At 39.6% G+C, this 18,535-nt stretch overlaps 1 protein-coding gene across 2 annotated transcripts in view; it reads right to left on the reverse strand.

Annotated features, from left to right (window-relative positions):
• The window catches only part of ube2t (ubiquitin-conjugating enzyme E2T (putative)), a 27,422-nt gene extending 19,576 nt beyond the window's left edge, over positions 1 to 7,846 (reverse strand). Inside the window, exons 1-5 of one of the 2 annotated variants that reach the window (XM_034172511.1) lie at positions 7,766 to 7,846; positions 7,264 to 7,386; positions 4,479 to 4,548; positions 4,275 to 4,380; positions 3,848 to 3,946 (exon numbers count right to left, since the gene is read on the reverse strand). In XM_034172511.1, coding sequence (XP_034028402.1) covers positions 3,848 to 3,946; positions 4,275 to 4,380; positions 4,479 to 4,548; positions 7,264 to 7,372 — 384 coding nt within the window. In that variant the 5' untranslated portion in view covers positions 7,373 to 7,386; positions 7,766 to 7,846. The remainder of the gene's footprint in view (positions 1 to 3,847; positions 3,947 to 4,274; positions 4,381 to 4,478; positions 4,549 to 7,263; positions 7,387 to 7,765) is intronic. The other variant, XM_034172510.1, reaches the window with a different exon arrangement.
• Positions 7,847 to 18,535: the final 10,689 nt, after the last annotated feature.

The following is an 18,535-nucleotide window of genomic DNA, read 5'->3' on the forward strand; positions in this document are numbered from 1 at the left end:
GAATGAGCTATCTGGCGCGCACACACACACACGCCTCTGCAGTTTGGGAGGGTTTTTCAATTTGTCAGCATCCATGTTGGGTAGAAAACCTCGTTTCTATAGACGGCAGAAAAGTGTGTAACAAATGAATTTAGCTTAACTTTGATTGCATCATGTTGATGCCACGCAGTGTCGCACATGCACAGCTGAGCAGCACTGAGCAATGGCCTAGACGCTGCTTTGCTTGGTGCTGGTTTCTGCACAAGGCTGGCCATTGTAAACCAATTGGTTTGAGTGCGGCACACACCGTGATGCGTGTTTGGTGTAAGGCCCATTAACAGGTTACAGTTGGTACACCGCCTGCTGCAGAGGTGTCTCAGATGTGTGGCGCATTGCATCTGCTGTGCCTCTCTAAGTATTTAGAGACAACAACAGAGAACATCAGCACTGTGCCGTGTGTCTGTTTGGTGGAGGGACGAGAGGGACGAGAGGGAGAATACAAAGTGAATACAATCATACTCGGCTCTAAAATGTGACAAGGTTTTATCTTTTTTTTTTCCATGTACGTACGTACTGGTGCTCTGAAATTTAAAACTGAGTGAAATGCAGGCCACATGCAGACAGAAAGAATCATAGCATTTTTGTTTGTGTGTTTTGTTATTTAATATGTTGACTATAACAGCCAGCAGCTTCTCATGATGTCGGCGGCAATTTCAGTGGCTGCTACTGTTATGGAACACACTGAACGCTATCTGGATATCCAAGAAGTCAATTCCCTTCACTTTTCTCAGCACTCATTCATGAAACCTAGAGTTTTATGAGCCACCGGATTCCAATTATAAAGATTATCTATAAAAAAAACAAGAAGGAAAGCTGTTAGTCAAGATGGCAAATCTACAGTGGGAAAAATAAGTATTAATCATGTCACCATTTTTCTCAGTAAATATATTTCTGAAGATGCTATTGACATAAAATGCTTGCCAGATGTCGCTAACAACCCAAGTAATCCACAATTGCAAAGAAACTAAAACAAATATGTACAGAAATTAAGTTGTAATAAAATGGAATGACAGAGAAAACCTAATTGAACACACTTGCTGAAATTTATTTACTTTGTATTAAAAGCCTTTGTTGGTAATGACAGCTTCAAGATGGCTCCAGTGGAGAAACTAGTCTCATGCATTGCTCAGGTGTGATTTTGACCCATTCTTCCACACAAACAGTCTTCAAATCCTGGAGGTTCCATGGACCTCTTCTATGAACTCTGAACTTTAGTTCTTTCCATAGACTTTCTATTGGATGCAAGTCAGGTGATCGGCTGGGCCATTCTAGCAGCTTTATTTTCATTCTCTGAAGCCAGTTAAGTTTCCTTGGCTGTATATTTGGGATCATTGTCTTACTGAAATGTCCACCCTCATTTCATCTTCAACATCCTGGTTTTGATGTGATTTGATCATTTATTTAGTCCCCATGGGGGCAATTCAGGTGCAGTCAGCAGTAAAAATTACATTACATTCATAAAACCACATCATACAAATTCATAAAAAACATAAAAACACAGCAGAATAAATATATAAAACAAGAGCCCAGAAATAAGGTGCGAGTCAGTATAGACTTAAGTGCAACAGTGAGTCCTTAGGTGTTATTTAGGAGAGCAATGGCTGTGGGAATAAAAGAGTTTTTTAGTCTGTTGGTTCTGCACCTGGGCATTACCAAGCGTCTGCCTGAGGGCAGAAACTTAAATTGTGGGTGCAGAGGGTGTGCAGAATCGGCCGTAATTTTCCTGGCTTTTGACACAACCCTTGTTTTAAAAAGGTCCATAATGTCCATGCACTGAGTTCCCACAATTTTACCACATTCCTTGACAATATTACAAAGATGATTGTGATTCTTAAGGTTCAATAGGTTAAGCCAACACAGGAAGGAAAAGGTTAACACAGACTCCACAAAGCAACTGTAGAACATTTTCATGAAGACACCATCTACATTATAATTCCGTTTTCGCAGAAAGTGCATTCTCTGATGAGCCTTACTGCACACTGCATCAACCTGCAATTCAAAGGATAATTTATTGTCAATTTGGGTGTCCAGATACTTATAATTCTCAACAATATCTATGGGCTTCCCATCAATGGACATATGATTCAGAACAGGTGGTGTTTTCCTGAAATCAATGTGCATTTCTTTGGTTTTATCCACATTTATATGTAGAAAAGATGAATGGCACCACTCTAAAAAGTCCAGCAAGACCAAACTATAGTCTGTGGAGTCATCACCGTGCAAAAGGGACAGGATGACTGAATCATCTGCATATTTTATGATGTGATGATTATCATGTTGGCTTTGACAGAGATTAGTATAAAAAAACAAACAACAAAGGAGATAAAATGCAGCCCTGAGGGACTCCAGTGGTTGATACAACAGCATCAGAGAGAGTTTCATTAACTCTGACTCTGCGATCTGTTTGTTAAAAAGTCAATAATCCATAAGATTAGGCCAACATCAATATTCATGTCTCTTAATCGCTCTGCCAATACATATGGTTGTATGCAGTTAAAAGCAGAGGAGAAATCAATAAACAACATCCGAATAAAGGTATCTGCACCTTCAAGATTCTGCAAAGCCAGATTGAGTAGAGTGGAGATCGCATCATCCACGCCCCTGGTTGATGAGATTTTTAATCAAGAATATCTCTGTACATGTTTTTCCATTCATCCTTCAATTATATGGCGTTGGCCAGTGCCGTATGCTGCAAAACAGCCCCACACCATGATGTTCCCATCTCCAAACTTCACTGTTGGTGTGGTGTGCAGTGTCATTTATGGTGTGTATTATGACATCCCAAGAGTTCAATTGTGGTCTCATCTGACCAGACTATATTCTCCCAGTATTTCACAGGCTTGTTTAAATTTTGTGCAGCAAACTTTAAATGAACTTAAATTCAACAAGCAGTGGAGTCTTGTGTGGTGAGCGTGCATACAGGTTGTGGTGGTTGAGTGAATTACTTCTTGTTTTCTTTGAAACAACTGTACCTGCTAATTCTCTGTCTTTCTGAAGCTATCCGCAAGTGGTCCTTGGTTCTTGGACAACTCTTCTGATAATTCTTTTTAGTCCTGTCAGAAATCTTACAAGCTTCTGGTTGTGGCCGGTTTATGGTGAAATGATCTTCTGTCCACTTTCAGTTTAAGGCCCCAACAGTGCTCAATGGAACATTCACAAGTTCAGAAATCCTTCTCTAACCAATGGCCAAAGGTCACGAAGACCTTGAGAGAGCTCTTTGTGTTTACCTATTATGAGATGTTTCTTGTGTGACACCTCGGTAATGAGGCACCTTTTTACAGGCCATCAGTTGGGATTGAATCAGGTGATATTAATTTGCACTGACAAGGGGCAAGACTGCTTTCTAATTACTGCCAGATTTCAGCTGGTGTCTTGGCTTTCCAAGTCTTTTTTTTTTCACATCCTTTTCTTCAGGTATCCAAACTTTCATTTCATATTATTACACATAACTTAAATTTATGGACATCTATGGTTTGATTTCTTTGCATGTGTGGATTACTTGAGTTGTTACCAACATGTGGCAAAATGTCATGTCATGTCAATAGCACCTTTAGAAATACATTTACTGAGAAAAATGGTGACATACAAATAAATTATTAAAAAAAAAATCATACATTGTGATTTCCAGATTATGTCTTTCACAGTGGACATGAACCTAAGATGACAATTTCAGACCCGTCCATGATTTCTAAGTGGGAGAACTTGCAAAATCGCAGGGTGTTCAAATACTTATTTTCCTCACTGTAAATATGAATCAAAGTTATGCTATCCTAACAGAACGTGTGAATGCAGGATACATGCGACTCACTATATCAGCCATGAGTGGATCATCAGGGTTAGGCTCAGCCATAAGCAGCTGAATGGACGTGAGGACTGTTGAAATGTTTAACGAGGGCTTCCATGCACCCTGAACAAAGTTTGAAACAAATGACACCATTAAGATGGTACACCCCAACTTCTAGAAGAAAGACAAAATTACCATTGAAATCTGGTCTTGAAATCTATGATAACATATGTAACTGTCAAACTGATTCCAGAAAGGACCAAGGGGGTGCAGGTTTTCTTTGCAAGCACCCATTCCACCAAGTGATTTCACTGATTAACATCACTCAGAGCAGATGTGACGAGATCATCAATTAAACTGAGGAGTTCATCAGATGTTGGAGTCGGTGGTCGCAAAGAAAACCAGCAAGCTCTTGGCCTTTTCTGGAATTAGTTTGACACCATTGTACAACCTTCGGTGGGAGCTTAAGGGCATCGTGGCAGATCCGTCCAGAGTTATCGATGTTTGGATGGTAGATAGGGGTCACAAATCGTACTGTGGGAGGCTCAAATGGATATCTACAAACAAAAAACACATACACACACAAAAAAATTAATGAATAAAAAACAAAACATAATAATATAACTGATATAGTTATACCATGGGAAAAATTTACCTCTCTGGGACCTTGATCTCCAAGGAGAAGATTCCTCCTTCATAAGGAGTTCCAGCAGCTCCTACTATCTCTGTAAAAGGAAAAAAAAAAAAAAAAAAAAATACATGCATGGTAAATGGACTGCATTTATATAGCGCTTTTCCATCTGCATCAGATGATCAAAGCGCTTTACAATTAGGCCTCACATTCACCCTGATGTCAGGGTGCTGCCATTCAAGGTGCTCACTACACACCGGGAGCAATAGGGGATTAAAGGCCTTGCCCAAGGGCCCTTAGTGATTTTCCAGTCAGGCGAGGATTTGAACCCATGATCTTCTGGACTCAAGCCCAACATCTTAACCACAAGACCATCACATGAATAACAATGAGATGACCATATATTAAAAACATACAATATTTACACAACCTGAGTGGATCCAACTCATCATTTGCAGTTTTTGTAAACAGCTGACACCAGCTGGAATTTGGGTTGACTTGCCCTCCTAGGATCTATCCTATGTATAGCAATTACAGTGTTAGCTGAATTTAATGGCGAGCAATGTGGCATGAGACTGGATTTCTCATTTCTTTAAAATAGGTACCAGACTGGTTATCATAGCAACATGTGTTTGGATTGGGTGTACACAGCAAATCACTTTAATGTAAACATTCATTCTCCTTTTGCAAGATACATCTGTATGGATATATGCATGTTTATATTTGTTTATAAAAATTTAAAAATAAACTTTAATAAAAAAAACCTTACACTGCAAACAAGTTTGTATAATTGTATTGTGAGAGTGCTTCTGAATAGAGTACACAAATATCAGCTACCAATGCATAGAATTTAAGGATATTAAATGTATTCAAACATATGCTTGATTAAATACAAAGTATGTACACCCTAAATAAAACACTGTTTTTAAGAACTGCCCATTTGACACAGTTTGTGTGATTGATGATGTAAAATCTAAGACATACTCAGACTTCAAAATGTTAATGCCACTTCTTGTCCTGTTTTTTTTTTAATGGCTGTAAAATTGATGATATATATTCAAAATTGCCCAGTTACTTACAGACCCTGAAAACTGAGGCACTATGGAAACAAACGGAAATAATTTCAAAACGGTGAAATTTTTTTGTTGAATTAAAACAGTCCACGCTGCAGACGCATATTGTTTCATTCAATTCACTGTGGTCACGTACAGAAACTAAATGACAAAAACTGTGTCACTGCCCAAATATTAAGGTAACTGCCTCAGATGAAATTAAAAAATATTTTCACCTCTACCGAGAACTATATATACGAGGGTAGGCTGAAAAGTTCTAGGGCTGACTATGATGCAGTTGTCGAATTGAACAAATTCAGGGTTATTTTTCTACATAGTCTCCCTGTAACTCCACACACTTCTTCCAGCGGTGCTTGAGTGCTTCGATTCCCTTGGCATAGAAGCTTTCATCTTGAGAGTCAAAATAGTCCTCAACAGCAGCCATCACCTCATCATTGCTCCGATAGTGCTTCCCAGCCAAGTTTTTTTTCAGGTTTGGGAACAGATGAAAGTCCGAGGGTGCCAAGTCAGGGGAGTATGGTGGGTGAGCTCCAAGTTCGAATCCACACTCGTGGATAGTGGCCATGGTCACTGTTGACTTGTGAGCTGGGGCATTGTCTTGATGGAACAGCACCCCTTTCATCAGCTTTCCTGGTCGCTTCTTTTTGATAGCCTCGCGTAACTGTCTCAGTAGGTTAGAATAGTACTGTCCATTTATGGTTTGTCCCTTTTCAAGACAGTCCATGAACACAATGCCCTTGGCATCCCAGAAAACTGAAACCATGACCTTCCCCGCAGATGAAACGACCTTGGCCTTCTTTGGAGGTGGTGACCTTGGGTGTTTCCACTGCACTGATTGTTTTTTTTGTCTCTGGTTCAAAGTGGTGAACCCAACACTCATCCTGGGTAAGAAAACGTTCCATGTAATTGGCTGGATCCTCTTCAAATTGTGCCAAGTTTGCCTTTGACATGACTAGCCTGGTGGGTTTCTGATCAGGCGTCAGAAGACGTGGCACCCACCGAGCTGACACCTTTGACATTCCAAGTTCTTCATGCAGAATGTGTTCAATTCTCTCACAGGATATTCCCACAGCATTTGCTAGCTGATTAATTGTCGATCGTCTGTCGTCCAGGACCATTTCATGAACAAGGTCAATGTTTTTCTGGGTTGTGGCTGTTGCAGGCCGCCCAGACCTTGGGTCGTCTTCAAGGCTCTCTCTGCCCCTCTTAAATTCAGCTGCCCACTTCTGCACTGTAGATATGGAGGGAGCTTCATCCCCTAATGTAGCAACCATATCCGCATGAATGTCCTTGGGCTTTAACCCCTTCTTATGCAGGTACTTAATCACACGGCGATGCCAGATTTTGTCCATTTTTGCCATTTCCCTCTACCACGAACTTTCAAACTTGGCTATGAACCACAAACTACCTCACAACCTGGAAAAAAATAACAGTCATCAGAAGAGTTGAACTTAATGCATGCCAAGTTTTATTGAAACGGCATTTCTCCTTCTTGGTGAGCCTTAGAACTTTTCAGCCTACCCTCGTGTGTGTGTGTGTGTATATATATATATATATACACACATATATATATATATATACACACATATATATATATATATACACACACATATATATATATATACACACACACACACACACACACACACACACACACACACACACACACACACATACATGTGTGTGTGCAACCATTTATTTTGTTGATGCAGCGGCTTGACCCACAAAATCCTTACGTGCAATGAGCTCATCTGTTCGATCTTCACTCTGCCAGCATGTTATCCCAGGAGGAGGCTCAGTGCTCAGCATCCGAAGCTCACGTTTCAAACGGGAGATCCTCTGCATGGTGCTGAACGAAGCTGGAACGCACAGGAAAGATTCAATGCCACGAAGCAAACATTTAACTTCTGACAAAAAGCATTAATTTTACTGCAGCTAAATATCTTTATTCAGGACATACTGACGAATCTCAGTATGGGGAACAGATATTTGTGTCTATTTACAACACAGTTCTCACACCTCATGTTTTGATCCGGGGGCATCGAACCCTGGACCTTCTTGCTGTGAAACAAGAGCGCTAACTACGACTGCACCGTGTAGCTATTAGCATTTCTAATTAGCAAACAAAACTAATGCTGTTTTCAGAAATAAAGTCGGAAAAAAATAAGCGCGTTTATTAAGGACATAGAAACAGCCTGTAACAGTTATTGATCTTACATTTTAACAATTTATACTCACTAAATGTATTTCAAACCTCAATATTTTTGGTCGCCGTCAAAGCTCACAAAACTAAACTAACTAAACTTCCCGCTCCTTCTTCTTCTTCTTCTTCTTCTTCTTCGCCTTCTTTTCTCGTAATCACTTCCGGCTACACATAGACATTATAAAGAGCAGACGCAGCATCGGGGCCGCCATCTTGGACCGGTCATTCCGCCCGCTCCACTCAGTGCTGTTCAACAAGCGCAGCGCATTTAATCCATCCCAACTCTCTGAATACGAAACTGATTTTCACGCGGGTTTTTTTCCTGCAAACATCACACATTCAAATTCAAATTCAAATTTATTAATTTATATAGCGCCAATTCACGACAATATCGTCTCAAGGCGCTTCACAACATAAAAACAGTTAAAAATTTAAAACACAATAAAAACAACCATAAGAAAAAAAACAGCAGTAAAAAAGTACAAGATTAAAAACACATTATAACACTAATGATAAAACAGGGAAAATAAATGAGTCTTTAAACGTGATTTAAAAGTCTCCACAGTGTCCGACTGCCGAATGTGTGCCGGCAGATCGTTCCACAGAGCTGGGGCACGATGCAGAGTGGTGCATACAGAGCAAAAAGAGAAAGAAACACTCAGTGCATCATGGGAACCCCCCAGCAGTCTATAGCAGCATAACTAAGGGATGGTTCAGGGTCACATGATCCAGCCCTAACTATAAGCTTTAGTAAAAAGGAAAGTTTTAAGCCTAATCTTAAAAGTAGAGAGGGTGTCTGTCTCCCTGATCTGAATTGGGAGCTGGTTCCACAGGAGAGGAGCCTGAAAGCTGAAGGCTCTGCCTCCCATTCTACTCTTACAAACCCTAGGAACTACAAGTAAGCCTGCAGTCTGAGAGCGAAGCGCTCTATTGGGGTGATATGGTACTACGAGGTCCCTAAGATAAGATGGGACCTGATTATTCAAAACCTTATAAGTAAGAAGAAGAATTTTAAATTCTATTCTAGAATTAACAGGAAGCCAATGAAGAGAGGCCAATATGGGTGAGATATGCTCTCTCCTTCTAGTCCCCGTTAGTACTCTAGCTGCAGCATTTTGAATTAACTGAAGGCTTTTCAGGAAACTTTTAGGACAACCTGATAATAATGAATTACAATAGTCCAGCCTAGAGGAAATAAATGCATGAATTAGTTTTTCAGCATCACTCTGAGACAAGACCTTTCTAATTTTAGAGATATTGCGTAAATGCAAAAAAGCAGTCCTAAATATTTGTTTAATATGCGCATTGAATGACATATCCTGATCAAAAATGACTCCAAGATTTCTCACAGTATTACTAGAGGTCAGGGTAATGCCATCCAGAGTAAGGATCTGGTTAGACACCATGTTTCTAAGATTTGTGGGGCCAAGTACAATAACTTTAGTTTTATCTGAGTTTAAAAGCAGGAAATTAGAGGTCATCCATGTCTTTATGTCTGTAAGACAATCCTGCAGTTTAGCTAATTGGTGTGTGTCCTCTGGCTTCATGGATAGATAAAGCTGGGTATCATCTGCGTAACAATGAAAATTTAAGCAATGCCGTCTAATAATACTGCCTAAGGGAAGCATGTATAAAGTGAATAAAATTGGTCCTAGCACAGAACCTTGTGGAACTCCATAATTAATCTTAGTCTGTGAAGAAGATTCCCCATTTACATGAACAAATTGTAATCTATTAGATAAATATGATTCAAACCACCGCAGCGCAGTGCCTTTAATACCTATGGCATGCTCTAATCTCTGTAATACAATTTTATGGTCAACAGTATCAAAAGCAGCACTGAGGTCTAACAGAACAAGCACAGAGATGAGTCCACTGTCTGAGGCCATAAGAAGATAATTTGTAACCTTCACTAATGCTGTTTCTGTACTATGATGAATTCTAAAACCTGACTGAAACTCTTCAAATAGACCATTCCTCTGCAGATGATCAGTTAGCTGTTTTACAACTACCCTTTCAAGAATTTTTGAGAGAAAAGGAAGGTTGGAGATTGGCCTATAATTAGCTAAGATAGCTGGGTCAAGTGATGGCTTTTTAAGTAATGGTTTAATTACTGCCACCTTAAAAGCCTGTGGTACATAACCAACTAACAAAGATAGATTGATCATATTTAAGATCGAAGCATTAATTAATGGTAGGGCTTCCTTGAGCAGCCTGGTAGGAATGGGGTCTAATAGACATGTTGATGGTTTGGAGGAAGTAACTAATGAAAATAACTCAGAACAATCGGAGAGAAAGAGTCTAACCAAATACAGGCATCACTGAAAGCAGCCAAAGATAACGATACGTCTTTGTGATGGTTATGAGTAATTTTTTCTCTAATAGTTTAAATTTATTTAAAATGAATATATATATATATATATAGAGAGAGAGAGAGAGAGAGAGAGCGAGAGGAGTATCAATATGAGCTATATATCAGATATCAATATAATTCATATATATATATATATATATATATATATATATATATATATATATATATATATATATATATATATACATCAGAGAAAAGCATAATATATATATAATATATACAAATCATATATAGAGTATCAACATCATTCATACATATACATAAAAAGTTATATATCACAAAATTATAAAATATACAAATCACATAGCATATCAATATACTTCATATAAGGACAGAGACAGTTCCAAGGCTGTACAAAGCAGAGAGAATAAAATGTAATGTGAATGTAAATTGTCAAATTAACACAAGAACATGACATCCCCGCCCCAAACCATATTTACACATGTGCAAACTTGCTCGTGAAAGTTTTACCGCTAAAAGCCCTAAAAGAGGACCGTATACAGAGCCCTCTGCAGCTCTCAGCACCTTATTAGAATACTACTAATAATAATGCATTATATTCATATAGCGCTTTACACAGTGCTAGAAGACACTTTATAGAACAGAGAAAATAACAAAGAACAAAGCAACTTGATTAAAGAAAGATAAAAAATAAAAAGAATATAAAATCAAACCTTTACTGTGCCCTGTAGCATCACTACGATGACCGGTCCAAGATGGCGGCCGCATTTCTTGCGCCCCAGCAACCAAGGCGGCGTTATCACCACGCTTCTGGAGTGGGTCTTCTTCTTCTGTCGGGTTTATTGGCGGTTTGCAAATGGACATGGTGCATTACCGCCACCAACTGTTTGGGTAAGATATGTAAGGAAATGGAGAGATAAGAGGAGAGGAAGAAAACAAAAGGTGGGGGGAAATGCATTGGATTATATTCTATTGAATAACCCTGTTCCCTTTAAATATGCAATTACATGCCTCCAAGCAGGTGGTGCAAGTGTAGGAAAAAAGTAATCCCTGAAGTGCTAAAATGGTCTGTCCTCGAACTCTGGCATCGTCAAATAGAATTCTTTGCTGTCTGTTATATGCTTGGAACTCCAGCAACACGTGCTCAAGAGTCTCCCTTCTGCTGCATCTCAGACACTGACTGGTTTCGTGTTTTCCAATGATGCTGCTGGAGTGGGTCTGCACAGACCCGGAGCCAGACACAGATTTGTGGATGGCCTTGCATTGCTCTGAGGGGGCACCTTTTTTTAGGCCAGAAGTGTAAAGTCCTATTTAATCAGGGCTTTCTCCTCTCAGATATTTAAAAATGTGAACTCTTGCAATTATGATGTAGTTTGAGATGGAAAGCGCAATCTTCTCATGTGTGACTCACGTGAACAAAGCTCAGGGCTGTAGCACAAGGGCAGGCTACACGCATGTGAGCACAGCTTAAATACACCTCTAATATTGGGCTACTGAACAGGATTTAAAAACTTCATGCACTTCCTTTATGCACCAAATGCAAGTATAGGTGAAACATTCTCTAGACACTTTATTATTGTTGCCAGGAGGACACACAACTCATGCCCAATGTGAGTTATCCCTAACGGTGAAATTCACAGTTTCTTTCACTCTCTTCTCAGACCCTCCATGGTTCTTGATTAAAGGAAAGACTTATAGCCAACTTTTAGTTCAGAATACGTAGTTCTTTTACTTCTCACTCTCCTTCCCAGCAAGGTTCAGTAGTGGTAGCACATTTTATTCAATGGATTGAAAAAAAAAAAGATACCTCGTTATTATGAGAAAAGGTGCAGTATGTTTATGTGCAGTATGTGGTTCTGAGCAAAGCACGAATCAATGTGGCACCTTTCCTGATCTCATAATTATGAGATATATTAAGTATGAGAAAAGATCTCATAATTAAAAGATCTTTTCTCACAGTTACGATGCTGTAATTAGGAGAAAAGATCTCGTAATTATGAGCCATGGCAAAAAGGGGCCCAGTACAGGCATATTTAAATATTATTATTATTATGATTATGAATATCAGTAACCTCACCAGATGAATGAAGTCTATTGAGTAACCTTATATCTTGTGACCTTATATCTTATTCATTGACCTCACATTTTATTTCTTACATGGCAGCACGATGGATTAGTGGTTAGCACTGTTATCTCACAGCATGAAGGGCGTGGGTTCACTTCTCACCTTGGATCTTTCCAGAGGTGGGACGAAGTCACCGTCAAGTCATTCTCAAGTCATCAATCAGCAAGTCCAAAGTCAAGTCTCAAGTCAGCTTGCAAACAATTGGTGGTCATTATGACTTGAGACTTGACTTGGGACTTGCTGATTGATGACTTGAGAATGACTTGACGGTGACTTCGTCCCACCTCTGGGTCTTTCTGTGTGGAGTTTGCATGTTCTCCCCTTGTTTGCGTGGGTTCCCTCCGGGTGCTCCGGCTTCCTCCCACATCCATTCAGTTTAGGTGGATTGGAAACTTGTCTGTAGGTGTGAGTGCAGGTGTGAATGTGTTTGTCTAAATGTAGCCCTGCGATAGACTGGCGTCCTGTCCAGAGTGTACCCTGCCTCATGCCCTATGACTGCTGGGATAGGCTCCAGCACCCCATGACCCTTAACTGGAGAAAGCAGGTTTAGAAAATGCATGAATGGATGTTTATTGCATCTTTAGTACATACTACCTTAGTGTTTTTTTAACTGTACTTGACCTGAAAAGTTTACACACACACAGAAATGATCACAGGAGAAACTGAATTTCTTTATCCTGCAGGAGAGGAGGAACGAGAAGCTCCTTCAGAAAGAACTGTCGTCCGTCCTGAAGGTCCCACCCCTTGCCTCTCCTTTTTATTGAATATCGTTACATACAGCATATAGGAATGACGATATCACAAAACAATGAAAAGACAGAAAGTCTGGTCTTACTCTGATATGAGCCGATGTCAGTTTGTACTGTTCCTGTCCAAGGATGAACTATTAATCAAAAGTACATATCTGCGATTAGTTAATCATGACCCCAGCCAGCCAGTCTGACATTGTAGATAGATGACCTGCACATTGAATGGACAGACGTCATATGCTCACTGTTAGACAGTCTTAATGCACTTGAATCATTCAGCGTATATGATTGCTTTTGTCACTAAGTAATTACTTAAAGGAATAATGATACATAAGCTTTTACACCTGCATATATGCATATATGAAAAATAGAGAACAGAAATCAAAGACATGATTACAGAGAGCACATCAAAGTGAAGACATTAATATTTGATAATACATATATCGACAATAAAGAGAAAAACCCTGTCAGTACTTTATTGCATTTAATGGACCCTTATACTAAGATGACTTAATTTCCCTCAAAGGATTAATAAAGACATCCATCCATCGATCAAATGAATCATACATGTGCCGTGAATCAATGAGATAAAATTCCCTTTTAACATATGTGGTCATACATATTGTATACAAGATTAACATAAGTTGACCAGACAAAACATGAAATATAATGGGTTCAAACTGTCTGCAGTGAAATATAAGTCATACTAAATGTCAGAATCCTTGCCTTTTTTCATTTTCCATACTCTCCCAATTTTTCTTCTGATTTGAGGGTGTAGAATAATTGTAATCATATAATGTACAACTTTAATGATGAAGTACAGGACACACAGGGAAGCAGGATTAGTCAGAAAACTGGGATTTCTTTATTGGTTTGATTTAACTGCAGCATAAGGAGTTCCCAGCAGGTTTCAGGGTACCTACAGGCAGTGGTGGGCACAGATAACCAAAAAATTAACTTCGATAACAGATAATCAGATAACTGAAAAGTTATCTTTGATAAAGATAAACTGATAAACCACCCAAAAATGTATCGGAAGTAACAGATAACCGATAAATTCCAGTATTGTTTCTAGTATATTTGCAACTACTAATAAACTGAATTTGAGTTTTAACGCCACGATTGCTTCTGGAAACAGCAAAGCAACAGCAGACCCAAACAATGAACCCACACTTCTATGTATAAACACCCTGCCTCCTGCTGGAAATTTTTATTTACTACACAGCTTACAGTGCAGAGGCAAGTTGAGAGCCGTCACCAAGCCCAATTCCCTACCAATCACAGCGCTCTGGTCAGGTGGAGGTCTTGGAAAATAAAGTCACACTGACTTATGGTTTGGTGTATAAATAAATGAATACTGATAGAATAACTCCATTAATGTCAATTCTGTCATTTGTACAAAGTTAAAATATAACATATATCTTTTAATGTTGAATAATGCACTAATTCTGAGGTTTTGTAACAAACACAGACAGATCGCAAAGGATTCTGGGTAAAATGTACCTCTTCTAAACACTGATTGGTTCAGTCATTCACTATGTAAATCAACATGTTAATGTGACGTGTGTCGTGTGTTTGTATTTACATATGTGCTTTTGTAAAATATTCCATTTTTTATTTGTAAAAACAGGCATTTTTACAGAGCCCTGGAAGTGTCATCACAACATGTTTTGCATGTGGAGAGAATGTTCAGATGATTTTTCATTCATGTGAGAATTTTTTGGACCGGGTTTCAGGTTAATCGCGCGTCCTGCATCGTGTAGTGTACATGTAAGTGAGTACATGTAGTGAGTAATAAGCTGCATTTAACATCTCACGACCACCTCCTGATTGCTGATCGTATGGTCGAATGAAAATCAAACCTGTTTGATATTATTCTGGTCGGCCGTCGTGAGGGTTTCCTACTGCTGAGTGAGGGGCAACAAGCATCCTACTGCTCGCACTGTGCATGTGCAAACACCGCAGAGCTGTCTTGTAATTTTTTTTGTCGTTTTGTTTTTAAACGTTGATGTCTCCCATCGAGAGTTTTTGTAAATTAAGTATGAAAAAACTTAACTTGTGATTAAAAATATCATACAGTGTCTGCTCATCTTCAGGATGAATACTGCCATGAACACTACTGGCCAGTAGATGGCAGTAGAGGCCTTGAAATCTTTCCAAAACAAAATTCCAGATAATCCATGTCTGCTGCGACATTTAAGATGCGTGGAATTTAACAAACACAAATACAATAACGTCTATAAACCCAGAGAATATATTCACAAGAGTTTTAGGCACTAGAGTTTAATGCTGTGGTCCGTGGAGCCTGAACAGAGTGTCTGAAATGCATTTGTCCTGTCGTGAACTTACTGAGATTACATAATCCTACCCATAATGCACTGCTCGGCACAGAATGGCCACACTACAACCTTAAAAATTAGCACATTACTTTAAAACTAAAACATATATCTGTTATTTTCACTTTATAAAACTTCAGACATGACAGTAATTTTAAATAACTTGTCCAAAATTAGTTTGGTTAAAATTTGAACCATAAGTTAAAAATGTATGCCTCTGGATGACTTGGGTGATATTGCCAGCATATCAGTATGGTGTTAAAAGAAAAGATTTTTTTTTTTAAAACCAGTTTTTCCTTTGTCTGCAGAGGATAGTGTAGTTCTTTATAAAAGCAGCTGTCTTCTGTTTGCAGAGAGTAAACCATACATCTGTTAGGAAACTTTTATCAGGTAGGTGCTCAACTGATCTTCAATTTTAGAAATGTTTGCTGCTGTTCAGCTTTGTTTACTACGTTATCGGTCTAAAGGTTATTGGACAAAAATTCATTGGAAGATAATTAGTCAGATAATGGTTTTTAAAGTTATCTAAAAAGATAATCCGATAATGAAAACATTATCTTCGATAATTATCTGTTATCAGATTATCGGAACTGTGCCCACCACTGCCTACAGGTCACAGTGTCTTTGAAGCAGTGGCATAGAAAACTTGAAAGGCGGTAGATTTGTGTCGTCCATTTTCCATTTTGACATCAGTGAAGCCAGAGTCAGTCAGAGCTGCCATGTAGAGCTCCGGGCGCCAGTTCTCCCCTGGCATCACTCCCTTTGATGCTAAAAAAGAAATTTGTGACAGCCTGAGCGTGGTCACCATCAGACCTCCTGGAATGATCAAAAGCCGAACAAAGGTATGAGTGGCCTGCAACGAAAGCAAATGTCGTGTCTGTCACACAATGACAGACTGAGGAAACGTATGAGTAATTTATACCAAATTTTGGTATCTGTTCGTGTTTGTTTTTGTTCTGTACAAGGCCTTTTCCCATTTGTTAAATGCAACCCTTGTCAGCTGATGGAAGGGTAATCTGTTGGAAAATTCTGTATATGCTCATAACTTTGAGCGGACATCAGATGGAGATCTTGCACATTTCTTTACCATTTTGTAATGTTTTTTATTACTGCTATGATACTCATGCGTTCAGACCCTGTAGTTATGCGATGCTTCAGATTGGTCTTTCGATTGGCCAAAGCTGCAGCACCAGAGGAGAGAGAACAGTCCCCGACACAGCAACATGCAGCACAGCTGTTCATTTAGCCAAGATCAGACTGAAGAAAAAGACACGTGTGTTTTTATCTGGACGTCAGAGCACACCAGGCAGATTCTCTTGGCGAGAAGGCACCACAGACAAACAGAATTGTTTGTTGCCGGCACAGTAAAGATGCTGTCAGCGCACGAACATAGCGAGGAATTATCTTGTCATGACCCCAGATCTCGCCAGATTCTATCCACATTCGGATTCAGACCCCGGCAAACCAGGAAAATCTTTCGGTGCGGCGGCACAGGAAAAACACCTCCGTGTTGATAACCATTTGTAAAATCCAGGCGGCTTTTGATGGCTTTCAGTGGAGTGAGTATATGAGAAATTGTTTAACAGCTGGACATGTTCCAACTTGTCCTTAAGGCTTCCAACGGAGGTGTTTTTCCTGTGGCGGAGCGTCGCGGCGGCTGCGAGCCGACGCTGCAATCCGTCCGCACGTCTTTCATTAAAAAAAATCTCCTTTAACAGTGGAATATCCAGATAAAATGCTGAAACCGACTTCTTCTGAAACTTCTCTGTTCTCTCACGACGTCCTGGATCAACAGAGCCTGAAATGTGGAGGTTTTCAGCTTGAAACAGGCTGACGACGGCGCCTGAGAGCGCTGTGCGACGTCTCGCACCGTGGGAAGTCCTTAAAGCGACAGTATCACCTCAAAATCTCTCATCAGCTGTTAAAATTTTCACTGAAAACCAGCTTAATTTTTCGAACCGTGTCCACTTCGATGTGTCTAACAGGTTTAGAAAAAATTTTGATCAAACAAAGCGCCAGTCTCTCAGCAACTTCTCAGACAAAGGAATTCCGACGAGGGGCTGGACGACTCCTCCCACAAGGAGTGCTCACAGGCGAATGACGTCACCGACAGGCGTGGAAAAACTCACGCATGCGCACGAGGGTTCAAGCATGTCTGACGTAAAAACATATGAATGAAATCCATATAGTTTTTGAAAAAAATAAAAAGGACCTATACTTTATTGACAGACCTCGTATATTTTTCTGTAAAACTTTCATTGCATACCTGGTTTCATTACCTGGTGTAGCTCTGTGGTTCCCTTCTTAAGGTCAGGCCAGTAGTAGTAGCAGTTACAGTGAAAAACTTTATCCACTGTGTTGTCTGCTATAGGCATTGCTGTTTCACTGCTGTGATGTAGGGTTACTTTCCCACTGGCAACAAGGTCTTTCATAAGCTCACTTGCCATCTTAAAAAAGAGAACATAATACTGATTGAAATATTTACCACTGTGTTTTCCCCATCTACATTTCCATATTATCTATCTATCATATATATATATATATATATATATATATATATATATATATATATATATATATATATATATATGATGTCTATTAGAAAAGTATCCGACCTTATTATTTTTTTCAAAAACCATATGCATTTGAATCACGTGTGATTGCGTCAGACAAGCTTGAACCATCGTGCGCATGCGTGAGTTTTTCCACGCCTGTCGGTTGCGTCATTCACCTGTGAGCAGACTTTGAGTGAGGAGTGGTCCACCCCCTCGCCGGATTTTCATTGTCAGGAAATGGCGGAATGATTTGGGCTTTTTTTCCATCAGAATTTTTTTAGAAACTGTTAGAGACTGGCAGCTGGAAACCATTCGAAAAATTGATCTGGCTTTCGGTGATAATTTTACGGGCTTCACAGAGAATAAGGACTGTTACTACAGCTTTAAGGATGGCCTTAAGGACGCTCGGCGCGCCGCGCTCCGTGCCGCCATCGAGAGCCACAAACCACCGGATCATTTCTAAACGTATGGCTCTGTGGAGCCGGGACCGTCGTCTGCACTTTCTCTGGTTATCACAAGAGCTGGACATCAACCATTTTCCGGCAGATTTCACTTTTAACAAGAGATTTTGTCATGGAAAGCCGAGCGGCCGACCTCACAAACAAGCTTGTGGAATGTATTGCTGTAGTAGAGAAGCTTGAATCTTCGACTGGACTGGGTTGCTTGACGCGAGAACGTTTTGCTTCAAATCGCAGAAGCTTCCTC

The sequence above is a fragment of the Thalassophryne amazonica genome, chromosome 6 (genome assembly GCF_902500255.1).
Source record: "Thalassophryne amazonica chromosome 6, fThaAma1.1, whole genome shotgun sequence".
Lineage (NCBI taxonomy): Eukaryota > Metazoa > Chordata > Actinopteri > Batrachoidiformes > Batrachoididae > Thalassophryne > Thalassophryne amazonica.